This window comes from Scardinius erythrophthalmus (genome assembly GCF_964197995.2).
Source record: "Scardinius erythrophthalmus genome assembly, chromosome: 25".
NCBI classification, from domain to species: Eukaryota; Metazoa; Chordata; class Actinopteri; order Cypriniformes; family Leuciscidae; genus Scardinius; species Scardinius erythrophthalmus.
In genome coordinates, this window is record NC_138245.1 from 5,103,994 (window position 1) to 5,120,509 (window position 16,516).

The following is a 16,516-nucleotide window of genomic DNA, read 5'->3' on the forward strand; positions in this document are numbered from 1 at the left end:
TTTGTATGTAATGACTCAAGCAATGAAATGAGGACTATTAGTTTTATATGGAATGACTATTCAGCATTCACAAGTATAGTTAATTTTGACTGACGTGACATAAGCAAATAATAATGTTATAAAACAGCAGAGAGTTGTATGAAGGCAATTGATGCATGTCCAAAAGCATTTGTAGTTTGTTGGAAGGAATGAGAAACTGCTACTATGATGTGCACAAATGACTAAATGTTGTGGAAGTTGACCTAATAGTGATGTGGGAAATGCACCAAAGCGACTGAGAAAAACTGTAGTTATTATCAGTTTGACTGCACTGAAACTATTGGATGAGATCAAAACATGAACTGAACTGAGTGATGATACTGTTGTCATTTTAGAGTTTCTTTATGGCTGAAATTGCTTTCGTTTCATAATTGAAGAACTTTGCAACATTATTTTCTTGTTTACTGTCAAGCTGCTTTGAAACAATCTGTATAAAGCGCTATACAAAGAAAGGTGACTTGACTTGGCATGTGCAGGAAAAGTTATGGACTAAACAACAGGGATGTTTAAATCCATTGTACTTTTAGGTGTAAATACAGAACATTAATAACTTCAGCTTTGGGCATAGAAACACAAAACATACAGCTGTATGCATAGACACAAACGTGGGTAACATGCACAAAAAGTAATACATATTAAGAGGACACAAAAGTGAATAGTTTTCACTGCTTTATTTACAGAGCTTTAGATTGTTTCCATATACACTTTGAATAAAGTAAAGAGAGGATTTTTTGTGTAATTTGGTTACAGGAAACGATGAGATTGGATGATGAGATTGGATAAACATTAAGATATCTGACCAAAATGTCTCTGTCTTCCACAGAAGAGGGACAAAAAATATTGTAACATCTGACTTTAATTTAAATGTTATTTCTTTTATTGGTAAGAAGATGCTTTGGAGGCAAGGACCACACTTTTCCCACACTTTTTATTGAATAAGTAAGCCTAGCAAACATAGCATATAGGCTAGCATAAAAAATGCAACACAAGATGTGATATTAATTGGTAACATCCAGTAATCATATCATAATATTTTAATCATGTCAATTAATTTTGTTTTTCAGAGAAGACATAAAACAATCAAATTCCACCACGAACACCTTGAACATTGGGGATTAATTTAAGCATATTTGTTTATGTAGGCCTATATAAACAATTCCAGGTAATATTATCAATAATAGAGTTCCAAAAAAATCCTGTAGGTGCTATTTTATGTAGTTTTTTTGACAAATAGTACGAATATGTTTGTTATTGCATTTTTCATCTGTCAGCTCCCCAAGGGACAGACTACAGACGATCACGTAGCCAATCGTGATGTCACCCCGTCCCTCGTGTTAATGACAGGAAAGGGTTACTTACACGGAACTGACGTTAGGCTTGTGTGCTGTACTCGGAAGTGAACTGGAAAGAAGAGAGAAGGGCAGTGAAAGCAGTTAAAGATAGGTGAGAAAACAGGCTGAGCTGCTTCGAGCTCATGTTACTCTCGAGATTAACTTTGCTGCCCGTACACTGTCGTTGTTTTAGTGTCGTAAGGCAGGACTGCTAGCTGTTTGTGTTCCTCAGTTAGCATGTCTGCTAAAGCAAAACAGCATCGTAAATGAAGAGAATAAACATTATTAAACATAAACATTCAGGAAATCACAACCACCGTATGTAAACCTCAGTCGACAGCAGTTGAGGAGTCGATGCTCGTGTACTTTATCAGGACAGAGAGGTCAGTAAGTTCCAGACTTGTTTACATTTCATTCTCTGCTCCGTCTCTCGTGGATCTGATCTGGTTTAATAGCTCAGAAAAACTGATGGGTTTGTAGTTTTAACTGTGTAACTTTAGGTCATGTAGAACAGCACACTTGCTGGCACTAACGGTGATATGTGTTTTGCTGTCAACAAAATGCAAAGTGAACCGGCTATATATTATTAACAACAATTTGTTTGTGAATGCATTATATTTTAGCACTGATTGGTTGTAAAAACGTCCAAGCGAATATATGTAAACTATTTAAGAACCTTCCATTGACCAAAAAATAAATAAATAATATATATATATATATATATATATGTATGTATATGTAATCCACAGATCTCAATATGTAATGCAACAGTAACTCGTCAAGTCTTTTTCCAATTCACTTCTCTATATGAAATTACAATATATATTTAAGTTCTGTCTAAACCATCAACCAAGCTCTGAGATTATCTGTTGCCTTAGTTATTGATTTAATGCATCTCTTCAAGATTATCAATTCAATTCAGCCGTTCTTGTAATGAATTAGAAATTACACTGGCTTCTACTGAACTATATGCCATTGTATGGTTGGCATTGAAAGTTGTGATTTTTACTTCTGGAACCTTACAGCTATGTTGATGTGAAAGTTTTATATGTTTTTTTTTATGTTGTAGTGTATAATTTGTTAGATTACATCTTGAACATACGGTGTCATACATCATGTTATGTTGTATATTTAGTACGTTGACAGATTTTTCTTTTCATTTGCAGGGGTTCAGAATGCTGGTGTGATTTGGAAATGTTAATCTCTGATCGTCTGCAATGCTGGACATGCTGAAGACCCCATATTGTGTTTCATTTGTGAATATGAGACAGCTGTTAAACGCAATGCATGCTGCATGTCTAAGTCTGCTGCCACCCTGAAGCTCATGATGGATATTTCCATGTCTGTCTTAAGCGTGAGGGAGTGAACCTGTGGATATCTGAGCAAGATGGAAGAAGACATGGCAATACATTGGGAGACAGTAGAGGAAGGCACTGACTGTGGGCTGCCCATCGTTTCTATGGCCAGTCCGAGTCATGAAAATGACAGTCATGTGATGCCGCCTCAGGGACCTGACTGTGAACATGAGGCGTTTGATGATTTGGATTGTGAATTCCCTGATGAAGACTTTGATTTGGAAGTAGACGAGAACGAAGAGCAAAATACCGCAGCTAAGGATCAGGAGGAAGATGGGAGTGCTGAAAAGGAGAAATGTGAAAGAGGAGGGAAAAATGAATTGGAGAATGAGTTGAGGGGCGACGGAGAGTCGAGATCCCGCAATGCTGGAACCGGGAGGAAAGGAAAATCCAAGAAGAGTGGACCGGCACAGGGGCCTTGTGATCAAACACCATCATGGACCGCTTCAATGTCTCATAGATCCTTCCTCGCATCGTCCGGGCCCAGCAGACACAAGCAGGTGAAGCGACGGAACCAGCATCTGCACAATCACAGCCGCGCACGAAGGAAAAACGGGAACCAGCTGGTCATGGTGTGTCGGGATTTCCTTGCGGAAATTGTCAGTCCCTGGTGCATTTCATGCATCCACATGGTCGTCGAACTCATCATTTCTTTGACCCACAGATGTGGAGTCGTGGTGGAATCGTCCGGAATCGCGATGTACGATTTTGGATCACGCATGCTTTGCAAGGTCACGGATATTCCAGGCTTGACTCAAGATTTGAGGCGGATCCTGGACTGGAGCCGGTTTTCAGCTGTAGCTTTAATAGAAGGCATTGGCAGGACTTTGTGTTGGGCTCGACAGGCTCTTCTTTCCGGTTTCAGATTTGTTTGCGCCACGCTAAGCGTTGGCTCTCAGATGATGAGGTGCGTCGTGGGAAGGCTGGCGGGAGAGAGAGGCAGACAATGGTGGCTTGCCTTCCAAAGCAGCAGGGTTTGGAGGAAAGTGTCGGATCTGACCACGAGGATTCACGGGTGTTTCTTTAAACAAGGCGCCGCGAATGAAAGCTCAAATCCAGAGTCTCCCAACAGGGGGGCAGAGAAGTGGCAACCTGGAGAAGAGCTGCAGAGACTGCTTGCACTAGCCAAGGTAGTGATCTAGCGTTAATGTCTGATGTAGGGGTGGGCGATATGGCAAAAATATCATATCACGATTTTTTTCAGGAAAATCACGATTAACGATTTTATCACGATTCTTTTTATGTTGGTTTTACTATTTTGTGACTTAGCATTACAGCCAATCTAATGTCCATATTCTAAAAACAAAACCTTAGGTAACAAAATAAAAAATAAATTAAAAAAAATGGCAGACAGGGGCAAAGATAAAAATATTTGTCATTATTTTCTTTGTTATTAAATATTAAGATCACAGATACACATTACACATACACAACTTAATATACAAATTAAATAGGCTAAACAGTGCTTTATATTTTCAGCTACAGTAGGTGTATTTAACAGCAGCATTGAAGAAAGTAATTAAATGAACAAATATGAAAGTAAAACAAAACAGACTTCACTGTATAAATTAAACATTGATACTTATTAAAGCTACTATTAAAGTTATCAGTCAAGAGCAATGAGTGATTTTCTCTTTGCATTTTGTTGTTTTATTAACATTAAAGGATATCCCTTTAAGGACAAGCGGCAGCGTGTTTACTATTGCTACTGTCTCTTTAAGAGTTGTGCGCGACGCGTCTAATATACACGCATTAGACAAGCAGATTTTCTCTCAATTTTCTCAAGTTTGCTTTCACTTTAGACATAAACGACTTTATGTAAACCTTGTGTGTATTTGACAGTATAAGCACAATAAGACTCGAAAGATAACTTAGTCCAGTATCCAGGCGCTGGTAGACAGGCTTTTAGTGCGTGAGCTTCACATACGCGCTGAGGAACACACATGTTAGAGCAGCGCATCAGCACGCGAATTAAATGTTTAACCGACAAGGCATTAAAGCACATGCAAATTATGAACTTTTGTGAACTGCAGTGTCCCGTTCCGCTGCGTTAACATTTTATGTGAATATACGTCGCGTTGTTCAGTATGTTGGGACAGAGGCGCCAGAACAGATATAGGCTAATGCACGATTCTACGATATTTCTTCAAAAGCAGATCGTGAAGACATTTTAATCGCCCACTATCAAAAATCGTCATATCGCACACCCCTAGTCTGATGACTTGATTAAAGAAGAGTTCAAGCACTATATTTTAAAGCAAAACTACACTACCTTTCAAAAGTTTGGGGTCAGTAAGTTTATTTTTCAAGGGGTTCTATTATGCTTTTCCACTTTTTCAACTTTAGTTAGTGTGTAATGTTGCTTTTTGAGCATAAAAAAGATCTGCAAGGTTACAAAGCTATATCACTCCAAAGGGAGACAGAATCCACTTTCCAAGAACTACAATGAACGGCTCGTTTGGACTACAACGCAATTTTTCCTGATCTTATGAAATCACAATGTTATTCATTTAAATAATCCGCACCCACGCAATACGCAATTGAGCTGCATTAGATAAGACATTTAAATCAGAAATGTTTCTTGAACATCAAACCATCAAATTAGAATGATTTCTGAAGGATCATGTGACACTGAAGACTGGAGTAATGATGCTGAAAATTCAGCTTTGATTACAGGAATAAATTACATTTTACAATATATTCACATAGGAAACAGTTTGTTTAAATTGTAATAATATTGTAATAATTGAACAACACTGTCTTCACTAATGCAGCTCAATCAGGCCTCATCAAGGAGACGCTGTTTTTTTCCACAACGATTCCAAAACTCATTTGTTTGACCTTTCTAAGGCTGATGAACTTAGAGAGGTTTAAACACTGTTCCTGAACATTATAACCCAAACGTTTATCTGTGTGCTGCACATTTTATGCAGAACATTTAGTTTTCTGTAGCTTTTGTAAGCTCTCGCTTTTGTAAGATGGTTCACCGCTCCTTAGCTAAATTAAACATGGTTTTGTGATCGATTACTGTTTGTATTACCTTAGTTTTCCAACAAATATCACAATTAAATGGTGGATAACATTGTATCTATAATGTAAAGGGAAATTACAAAAAACGTACCACTCTGAAACGTCCGGTGAAATCCGTGCTTGCAAAGTCTGTGCACGAATCCGCTCTGCAAGATCCTCTTGTTCGTTAACATTGTCAGGGTCTGAATCGGCTCGAATTGATTTGAAATTGACGCCATCCTCATTTACACTAGGAGGGGCGGGACATTTTCCGAACACGTGCTAAGCGCTGCCAATCACAACACATTGGGCCAACTAACCAATCACAACACATTGGGCCAGCTAACCAATCACAACACATTGGGCCAGCTAACCAATCACAACACATTGGGCCAGCTAACCAATCACAACACATTTTGTAATTCGGAAGGAAAGGCTTCATCAAAATCTGTGTGTTCGAGCCAGACTGGGGAGAGAGGTGCTGTAATGTAAAATATGTGAAAAATAATGAATGTTTTTTGAACAATCAAGCATGAAAACATATTAAAACAAAATCAAGACTTCGTAAAAGGACATAATAGAACCCCTTTAAAATATTTTTGAAAGAAGTCAGACACAACAAGGCTGCATTATTTAATTAAAAATACAGTAAAAACAGTAATATTGTGGACATAATACAATTTTCTATATGAATATAATGTAAAATGTAATTTATTCCTGTGATCAAAGCTGAATTTTCAGCATCATTACTCCAGTCTTCAGTGTCACATGATCCTTCAGAAATCATTCTAATAGTAATATGATGATTTGCTGCTCAAGAAACACTTCTCATTATTATCAATGTTGAAAACAGTTTTTCAGGATTCTTTTATGAATAGAAAATTCAAAATAACAGATTCTGTGCATAACTTTGTTGATGTAGCTACATAACAAGCTTTATTTGGATTATTATTATTAAGGATCAAGTGAGTTTGAGCTTTTATAGAATCCAGTTTCCAACTTTAATGGTTTATTCAAATATAAAGCCTATTCATTTAGTAAGCTCTTGATATATTGATGTGTTGCTTGGTAATTTGACGTTGGATACTGTAATTTTACAAGGACAGGTAATGAGTTTTTAACGTATTATCAAATGCTGTTCTGGTTCAGATCCCTGAAGAGGAGTTGGACCCATTTAATGTTCTTGGAGTGGATATTCATGCCACTGAATCTGAACTCAAGAGAGCTTACAGGCAGCTGGCAGTACAGGTGAGATGAAATAAAAGAATTGCCCTGAAACCTGTTTAATGTCTGTGTTGGATGAATTATGGGTTTTATGTATTTGTCAAGATTTAATGGATTGTGTTGGTGCAGGTTCATCCAGACAAAAACAAGCACCCAGGCGCTGGCGAGGCCTTCAAGGTGTTAAGAGCAGCGTGGGACATCGTCAGTAACCCAGAGACACGGAGAGAGTATGAACTGTGAGTGCTTTTAGAAAACAACCACTGAATTGGTTTACAGAATTGCCACAAAAGAATTAAAGGGACCTATTATGCTTTTTTCCATGCTAATCTTTCTTTAGTGTGTAATGTTGCTGTTTGAGCATGAAAAAGCTCTGAAAATGGTCAAAGTCCCTCCAGCTGGAGTTCTTCTCTATATCAGTGTCACTGTTTCTGAACTCCCTGAAACGCCTCCAGTGTAGTCTTGAGTTTTCTTCAGGGAAAGAACACGTCACAATATTCCTAATTTAAATAATTCATACGCAGAATAAAGGGGCGGGGCCTGGATGAGTTAGTTAGTAGTGTGTTGAAACTCGTGGTTATGGTAAAGGGCGGGACATTTCCCAAATGCCAGTAATTATGACCTTGGTTATCTAACCCAATGGGTCACCCTGTGTGCAAAAAAAAATTGGGCTTTCGATTTGATTCTGGACTAACATTTGATAAGCAGATACGAGTTTTTTCCGTTTTCAACGCCTGGCTAAAATCAAATCATTTCTCTTATTCTGTGTACAGCACTTTGGTCAACCCATGTTTTTTTTTAAATGTGCTTTATAAATAAAGAAAGAACACGCTGGAAGCGCTTGACCAATCACAACACACTGGTCCAGCTGACCAATCCGAGCACAGTACTTTTCAGAAGGAGGGGCTTCATAGAGACAGGAACTAAAGGACTGGGAAGAGAGGAGCTGCAATAATGTCAAATATGGAGAAAATGTGTTTTTTGAACATTCAAGCATGAAAACCTGGTCTAGTAGAGTCCAAAAACAAAATCAAGACTTTGAAAAAGGGCATAAAATGACCTCTTGTCTCGCTCCTAAATCAAAAGACAGAATTAAATTATATATATATATATTTGCATGAAAAAATTACTCCTGTTATTTTGGATTGACAATATTTTCTTGACAATCGAACAAATTTCCCCCAAATTCTCATTACTGCAATGCAAAACAATTTAGTTCTCTTTTAATGGAATGTGAAAAAATATTATAGTTAAAGCATGTATTATACTTAATGAATTAGTAAATGTTGAAATTAACACAAAGTCAAAACAAGTTTTATCTATTAGTATTATTTAATGGACTCGAGCTAACATGAAATAACGATGAACAGTTGTATTTGTAATGTTAACAAATATGATTAATACCATAAGAAATGTTTAGTTTACACTTTATTTGAGTGTGTCCTTGTTACAGTGTAATTATACATTTAAGTACGGAGTAATATTAATTAATAATTCTTACTCAGGGTTAGGGTTCGTTTAGTAAGTTCATGTAACGTGTAACAAGGGCACTGTAAAATAAAGTGTTGCAAAATGTTTTGCTCATTGTTAGTTGATGCATTCAAGTATTTTTAAAGTGTTACCAAATATTGTTTTATGGGAATATCTGTTGTATTGCCTTTCGTTCATGCTACATTTTAAATTCTGTGATTCTTAAAGTTACCCAACTACAATATTAAGAATTAAACAAATTATAAATGTGATGTGTACTAGAGGATGGATACCCGACCCGAGCCCGACGGGACCCGTCGGTACCCGACGGGCCGGGCCGGGTTCGGACAGATATTTAGAAATTATGTTCGGGTTCGGGTCGGGCTCGGTCACATCAGCGCGATAAGGCATTGAACATTTTAAATTTAAAACAGCTTATTATGTAGGTAACGTTAGCCAATGTGCCTGATGCTTTCATTTGATGCAAACGTTCGTTTTTGTGATTAAAATGCATGTAAAATTTTACCATAACATCTGTCTTCCTGTGTGCGCAAATTTCAAATTTGTTTAGCCTGATGTAGCCGTGACAACCAAACACGTGCATGCGCGCCTATGTTAAGTGCGCTTGTTTCTCCGTGCGCGCTGATGCACTCATCCTGTTGACATTTCCGAATGCCTTCCTATAGTTGCTTAATAAAAGCGGGCTTTCCACACAAACAAACGTACATGTGTCATTAGTATGAGAAAAAAAAAGGGATTTTAACTGTCGGTCTCGGGTCGGGCTCGGACATAAATATCTTTATGCCTGTCGGGCTCGGGTCGGGTTCGGTTACTGCTCTGTCGGACGCGGGCCGGGCTCGGACAGAAAAATTCGGCCCGATCCGCACTCTAATGTGTACATGTTTCTGTGATATAAGCACAAATGTCTTGTTTCTGTGTTCTGTGTCTGCAGGAAGCGTATGGCTGCTACAGAGCTTTCAAAATCCATGAACGAGTTCCTGACCAAACTGCAGGACGACCTGAAAGAAGCCATGAACACAATGATGTGCACTAAATGTGAGGGCAAGCACAAGTGCGTATGACTGACATTGTCATCTCAGTCCTGTTCTTTCATACAAGCTTCTGTTCTGTGTTACATTCTTGCGCTTCTATGTTCACCTGAGCATGGTCTTTTCCCCAGGCGCTTTGAGATGGACCGTGAGCCTGGCGAGGCCCGATTCTGTGCTGAATGTAATAAATGGCACAGTGCCGAGGAGGGAGACCTGTGGGCTGAATCTAGTATGCTGGGACTGCGCATCACGTACTTCGCCTTCATGGACGGCAAAGTCTTTGACATTACTGGTAGTTTATTGGCATCCACACCATCAGATATTTGTATGATGTTCATATGTTGTATGTTGAACGCATGTCCCCATGTTCTACACAGAGTGGGCCGGCTGTCAGCGCATAAGCATCTCTCCAGACACTCATCGCGTGCCATATCATATCTCTTTCGGCTCTAAAGGTAGCAGCAGCGCCAGCCGCCACAGGTAACCACTCAGACTCTCTTAATGAAAAGTGCTTTATCTTCAGACCATTGTAAGGTCATCAGCTACAGGGCCGGTCAAAAGTTTAATAAAAAGTCACTTATGCTCACCAAGGCTGCATTTATTTGATCTGTTTTGTATGTTAATATATTTAAAAATGCAATTTGTTCCTGTCATGCAAAGCAGAATTTTCTGAATAATTAGTGGCTTTCGTACCGGAGGAACCTTTTCATAGTTCCTAGATCCATTGGCGGAAATTCCCGGACTTTGGTGTGTTCGCACCGCAGGAACTAGGAACGATTTTAGTTCTAGGAACTCTTTTTGGAGGAACTAATTTAGCTCCTGCTTCAGAGTCGGGTCTAAACTAGCACTATAGGAACTACCCGTGACGTTAGTGTACGCTGATTGGCCGAATCCACGCGAAACACCAGCACCCGCCATTTTTAAAAAGGCAGTGTAAACTCACAGATTATGGCTTATATATTTACTCCAGAAATGAACTCTACGAACATGGAAAACAGTGATAGATGGGCCTCCTAAACTTTACGCTGAGGAGAAAATCCAACGCGACTTGATCATATATTTCTGCTCAGCTAGCGACACTGGATATCAACCACACAGCATATGCTAACACCTTTTACTGTCTACTTTTTATGTATAACAGTTCTATCTAATAACGTATTAGACAGGACTTTTAGACAGATCGTAAAATAATGAACACGGAGAATGTGAGCACTGGCGTTCTCAGCGACGTCAAAATAAAGGTCACAACAACAAGCACTTAAAGTACACATGAAATCAAAATTGACCATATTTACTTTATCAGCACAAATTGTTAGTTTTGTGGTGAACAATTCATCCGTGCAAGTCAATCCACACACAAAAAATTTATTTGGCTTCGTAATCTTTAATCAAAATCTGAAAATGCTCCTCTCTGCAATGACGGCCCTTCTCTGATGATGTCAGTTTGACGGATTGGGCTTCGGCTTAACATCCTTAACCACGCCCCTCCATCTGACAGTCTGCTGCCTGAACGAAACACCTACTTTTCTAGATCCAATCAGGTTCCAGTTGGAAAAAACAAGCCACGCCCTCTATTTTTCTCATTTAGGTTTCTGTTTTTCTTGGAAATATGTCACAACACTGAAATAAAGTCAGTTGCAACTTCCAGTTCACGGGGACTTTAAGAGTTCCTATGGGCGATGCGAATGCAACTGGGAAAATGTTCCTAGGGGAACATTTAGTTCTCGGGGAACCACCCTGGAACTGAGTTCCTAGAACTACCCGGTGCGAAAGCTTCTGATTCTTCAGAAATCATTCTAATATCCTGATGCTTTTTACTGTATTTTTGATTAAATAAATATAGCCTTGGTGAGCAAAAGAGACTTGAGAATCATAATAATTCCCAGCTTTTGACCGGTAGTGAATTCAAATTCCATAATGACAACATAAGGTATTATTCAAAGGCCATTATGATATCGTCACTGTTAGATTTTCACTTTTTAATTTTTTTTTTTGAAAATGTATCTTAAAATTTGGAAAAGTTTCTAAAAACCCAAAATACATGACATACTTTTCTATTTAAAAATAAGTAAATAGGTAAAAGTCATTTATGAAAGTCGACATGAAAAGAAATTGTGAGTCTTTTTCTCCGTCTTGTGATGTATTTCGGAGTGAAACGGCTTCTAGAACGAGAACAAAATGTAGGGCGGGGCTTGATTTTGACCGTGAGGAATTGATTGGATGGTTGTGGTTTGCTATTGGTGGATCTCATGAGTGACAGGTTGCTCCGCCCCTCGTCATCAGAGAAGAGATGCTACAAGAGGGAGGGAATTTACTTTGTTTCAAGATTATGAGGCACATGAAGTTAAAAAAATATTGATGTGCACAGATAAATCATTTATAATAAACACTGCAATATAGAGTTGTCAATGTTGATTTCATGGGCACTTTAAGATCGTAAAAAAGTGCACCCAAACATATGACTGACTCTAAAATGTTTGGGGAAAAAATAATTAATTTTTAAAATGTTTACATGCATTTAGTGGAAAGAAAATATGATAGCCTAAATGTAGTTTTTTTTATTTGTTGTTTTTGCAAAATTGCATAAAGTGGTATATGTTGAAGCCTACTGGGATACAAAGACTTATATTTGTAACACATTTATACGAACTTACACATACCTTTTAAACAGACTTGTTTTTTGTTATGATTCGTTTCTTAATTTTCTTGGAAATCCTAATTTGCCATTGATCAATCTACTAAAAGTTTGTCTTTATTGAGCTGAAAATGTAAGAGAAGACAAAAGAAGTATGAGGGATTTCTACATTAAAAGAACAATTAGCAACAAACCACATGTGACTTATTGTTATGACAGTCTGATCCATTGATACACAGTTTGTTTTCTCTTCTACTCTATATTTTTACATAGGCTATACTGGGAAGGGTCACAGCACTTGCATACCGTTGTCCCATTGTTAGTTTAACTCAGTGGTTCTCAATCCTGGTCCTGGGGACCCACAGCTCTGCACATTTTATATGTCTCCTTTATCTGACACACCCTGTTCAGTTCAGAGCTCTTTCCTAACGAGATGATGATCTGAATCAGGTGTGTTAAATGAGGGAGACATACAAACTGTGCAGAGCTGTGGGTCCCCAGGACCAGGATTGAGAACCACTGGTTTAACTGCTTCTATGGCTCTCCTCATTTGTAAGTTGCTTTGGATAAAAGCGTCTGCTAAATGATTTAAATGTAAATGTAATTGTCTGTGTCCTCTAGACCCGCCCCAGATCATCCTGCAACTGGTGGCGGCTCGCCCGCGGACCTGCAGGACTTCTTCAGCCGCTTCTTCCAGGCCGGAGCTCCCAGTGACGCGTCTGCTAATGGAGGATTCTTCCCGTCGGGAAACCCTGCGCCTCATGCCTCCGCAGCAGCTGCAGGGCCTGCAAACATGTTCTCAGGGCCAGCTCCACAGACAGGGTTCTTCAGCCCAGGAGCCCAGCGGGGCGACCCCAGCGAACACTGGACTGACGGAGGAAAACCCCCGCGCCGGCGCAAGAAAGTTCGCAAGCCATTCCAGCGCTGAGAAAGGTACTATATTACGCAGAGGTGGAGCGCTGTGTGTTGCCATGCTGTGACGTGATATTGGCCAACTAGTGCAACAAAACGAGGACAAAATCTTGACCTCATTTGAACATCCAGTGTTGGCGCTTTTGAAGCTTCCTGATTATAAAATGAAATGGCGTTGAATTTCGTAGAGGAGCAAGCGAAAAGAGGTCTTTTCGTTTCATGTTTGAAGGTATTTTTCGGTTTTGTTATCTCTAGTTTTGACACAAATTAATCAACATTCAAGCATTTGAAATCACATTCTTTGAAGAAACAGAAGGACTCGTGCGTAGAGGCTCCTGGTGTATCTGAAGAATATTTGACCCAATGTTAAAAACCGTCTATTTACTCTCACCCTCATGTAGTTCTAAACCTTTATGCCTTTTATTTTTTTCATTGGATGTTCTCTCAGCTTTTTTCAGCACAACAAGATCAAAATAGCCAACATCGTAAAAGTAGTCCATGTGACTCTTATGGTTTCAGATGTTTTGAAATATAGCATATTTAAGATGACGTGGTGTGACGACCCAAAGACCCGAGTTCAAGCTGTTCGCTGATCATGTTCTTCTGGGTTTAGGGTTAAAGAGGTCGAAGCTTTTTGTAGTCCATTTTGTATCTTCAATGGAGGGATGGATAACTTTGCTTTTGGAAAACAACTGCATGATGTTTCTAAAAAAATTGTCCTTTTGTGTTCTTGGGAAAAAATAACAGCATCAGAGTTTGGAACAAAGTGAGGGAAATGATGACCCATTTTTTTGGGTGAAGTTTTACTTTAAAAATGTTTCCGTTTTTGTCAGGCTTGAATCTGATGGAAAATGTTGGCTGAATGTTTTGTGATATGATCACATTAAGATGATGTATAAATCACACACAGACCTCAGGGATTCTTTTCTTTCTCTTCATCTGCTACTAGTAAGAGAACAGGAAGAAAACGTAGCTGTGATTTCCCCAGTGTTCCTGGGCGTATTGTTTAGAGATCATGTGATCCTGATTAAACCAGTTATTCACGCCACAGAATTCAGCAGTTCAACGTTAAAACCAGTTTGATTTGTTCAGGGGAATAGTTTTCCCCCATTGTTTAAATCACGTGTTTAGGAGGGAAATACTTCAAATATATTTACAAATATTTTACAAAAGTGACAGGATATGTGTTGGTATTCTTGAAATGGCTCAAATCAACTGCTCACGTGATTGAATGGAACTTTGAATCAGAAGATGGAAGATTCTTGTGGGATTTTCCCATTAAATGCTCTGCCTGATACCTGGATCTGTTGACTTAATCGCTTTACGCTTCACTGTACAAAGAAAAAACTCTTTAAGAAAAAAACACACATTAATTTAAGTACGAGTTAAAGCACAAATGAAATGATGTAGACCTTAGATGTCTGCATGCATAGATTTTGAAGTCAAGTTCAAAATTGGGTTTTGATGTGAAAATCCCAGAGCCTCCCTTTAAGAAGTCCACTTTTAATTTTTGACCACTTCTTAACACTCAGGAATCATCTTAAGCGTCTCTCCCTCCCTCTCTCTCTCTCTCTCTCTCTTTCCAGGCCAACAGATTCATTAGTGTCCAAACCTGACATCTTGCTTTTGTGTGTTTTTCTTTATTTCACACTCGGCCCAATATACGCTAAGACACGGACAGCTTTGCCTCTGTACAGCTGAAACATACTAATGCATAATGTGTTCAGCTTCATGTGTTCTCAGAGATGCTTTCACAAACTCTCTGTTCAGATTTACTTATATCTCCTGTTAAATGCGCTTGTTTAACAACAGTCTTTAAAGGAAATGATCAATTACAACAATAAAGCGATTTGAAGAGGCTCTACTCTCCAGAAATGAAATAAAATTGTTGTTTTGCTCTTTGTCAATGATCTTTAAGCCTAGCGATGGGTATAATGGTTTAACGTGGTTAGGCAATGATTTAAAAACTGCATGATAAAATAGCAGCACGTTTACCGATGAAATGATCTCGAAGGCTAAAAATGACTGACCACACTGTAACTATAGTTGACCTAAACAGTTTCGATTACTTAATTTTTTTTCTGACGGTTTAGGGTAAATTTCAGTTTTGTAAACGTTTCCCTTTCGTCAGATTTTCACAGTTGATTCTGATATTTTTACAGCAGAAACTTTCTATTAACGACGCTGTTTTAATTTCTATTCACAGCTGATAATTGAAGTGGCATACTAGAAATAAAACATTAGACCGTTTATTATTGCACTAAACTTCCTCTTGATGTTAAGGCGCTACTGAACTTTTCAACAAAAAATTGGTAACTTTTTAAATTAACTTGTCTAAACAACAAACTCAGACATGGCTGTGAATTGTATTGCTTGTGTGACTTGATTGTTTGCAATATTCCACTCACTGTTTCTTGAACATATGATGGGTATTGCATCCATTATTCACTGTACTCAAAGAGAGTCTGTTTGAAGTCGGCACAAATGTATTTCATGATTAAATGAAGGTTTATTCCAGACGGATGGTGTTGTAGAGAGTGATCTAAATGTATATGCAAGAAAATGCTCTAGATTCAGATAATCATTAAAGTGGTTATATTGTGCAGGACACTCCCCCCCCCCATTATCTGGTATTTTGTTGCCTTTCTCCCCAACCCTCCTACATTAAAGCTGATTTTCTCAAATGCTTTGCTCCTGAGCGTGTGCAAGTATAACGTTTCTGCATTAAACTCTAGTGTAAAGTAAATATTCAGGCCCACATTAAAGCGCTTCAGCTGCAGACGCTGCTCTAGATATGTCGTTCTACTTTCATTCATTGAATTTGTTACAACTCTAAGTTGACAGAAGAACATTAGGACAATACAGAATCATTTATAAAGCCCATTTGCAGCTAAATGTTTTTTCTGGTTATGCTCAAAATATACCTTCGTGAGGGTAACATTCATTTTTGTTGAAATTCGAACTTATTGTTTGCTTAGTATCAGTGATTGACTCAAAAACCGTAAGATTTGCATTACCATTTTGCACACTTTCAAGTTAAAGGAGCACTTTTTTCATTTTCCAACTCCCCCAGAGTTAAACAGTTGAGTTTTTACCGTTTGCGAATCCATTCAGCCGATCTCCCCAGTAGCACCTCAATGCAGTACACAAGATCCGGGGGGAGGAGTCGGATCTTGTATAAGGGGTGGAGATTGGTAGGTTTAGGGGTGGAGATGGGTAGGTTTAGGGGTGGGTTTAGGGATCAGGGGGTGGAGATTGGTAGGTTTAGGTATGTAAGGTGGGAGGAGTTGGATCTGGATCCGACTCCTCCCCATGGATTTCATGTTCTGCATTGAGGACCATCTCGATCTCCGGGTCTGGCCGTAGGACTTTTAGCATAGCTTAGCATAGATCATTGAATCTGATTAGACCGTTAGCATCTCTCTCAAAAAAATGACAAAAGAGTTTCGATATTTTTCCTATTTAAACCTTGACTATTCAGTAGTTACATCGTAT

General features: G+C 38.6%; 1 protein-coding gene across 2 annotated transcripts; it reads left to right on the forward strand.

Annotated features, from left to right (window-relative positions):
• The first annotated feature begins 1,363 nt into the window (after window positions 1-1,363).
• On the forward strand, window positions 1,364-15,702 carry dnajc14 (DnaJ (Hsp40) homolog, subfamily C, member 14). Of its 2 annotated transcripts, none has more exons than XM_081357877.1 (8): window positions 1,364-1,482; window positions 2,537-3,855; window positions 6,884-6,982; window positions 7,088-7,194; window positions 9,378-9,497; window positions 9,606-9,766; window positions 9,852-9,954; window positions 12,731-15,702. In XM_081357877.1, the coding sequence occupies exons 2-8, from the start codon at window positions 2,758-2,760 to the stop codon at window positions 13,035-13,037; spliced, it is 1,995 nt and encodes a 664-aa protein (XP_081214003.1). In that variant the 5' UTR covers window positions 1,364-1,482; window positions 2,537-2,757; the 3' UTR covers window positions 13,038-15,702. The 2 variants fall into 2 exon arrangements, with proteins under 2 accessions (XP_081214003.1, XP_081214002.1); XM_081357876.1 differs by having other exon boundaries at window positions 1,379-1,753.
• Window positions 15,703-16,516: the final 814 nt, after the last annotated feature.

Excerpts from the sequence above, each read along its gene's own strand:
- dnajc14 (XM_081357877.1), top strand. The coding sequence starts at position 2,758 with ATGGAAGAAGACATGGCAATACATTGGGAGACAGTAGAGGAAGGCACT. Across the intron at positions 7,195-9,377 it reads ACACGGAGAGAGTATGAACT|GAAGCGTATGGCTGCTACAG; the intron begins GTGAGTGCTTTT and ends CTGTGTCTGCAG. Across the intron at positions 9,767-9,851 it reads CAAAGTCTTTGACATTACTG|AGTGGGCCGGCTGTCAGCGC; the intron begins GTAGTTTATTGG and ends TGTTCTACACAG.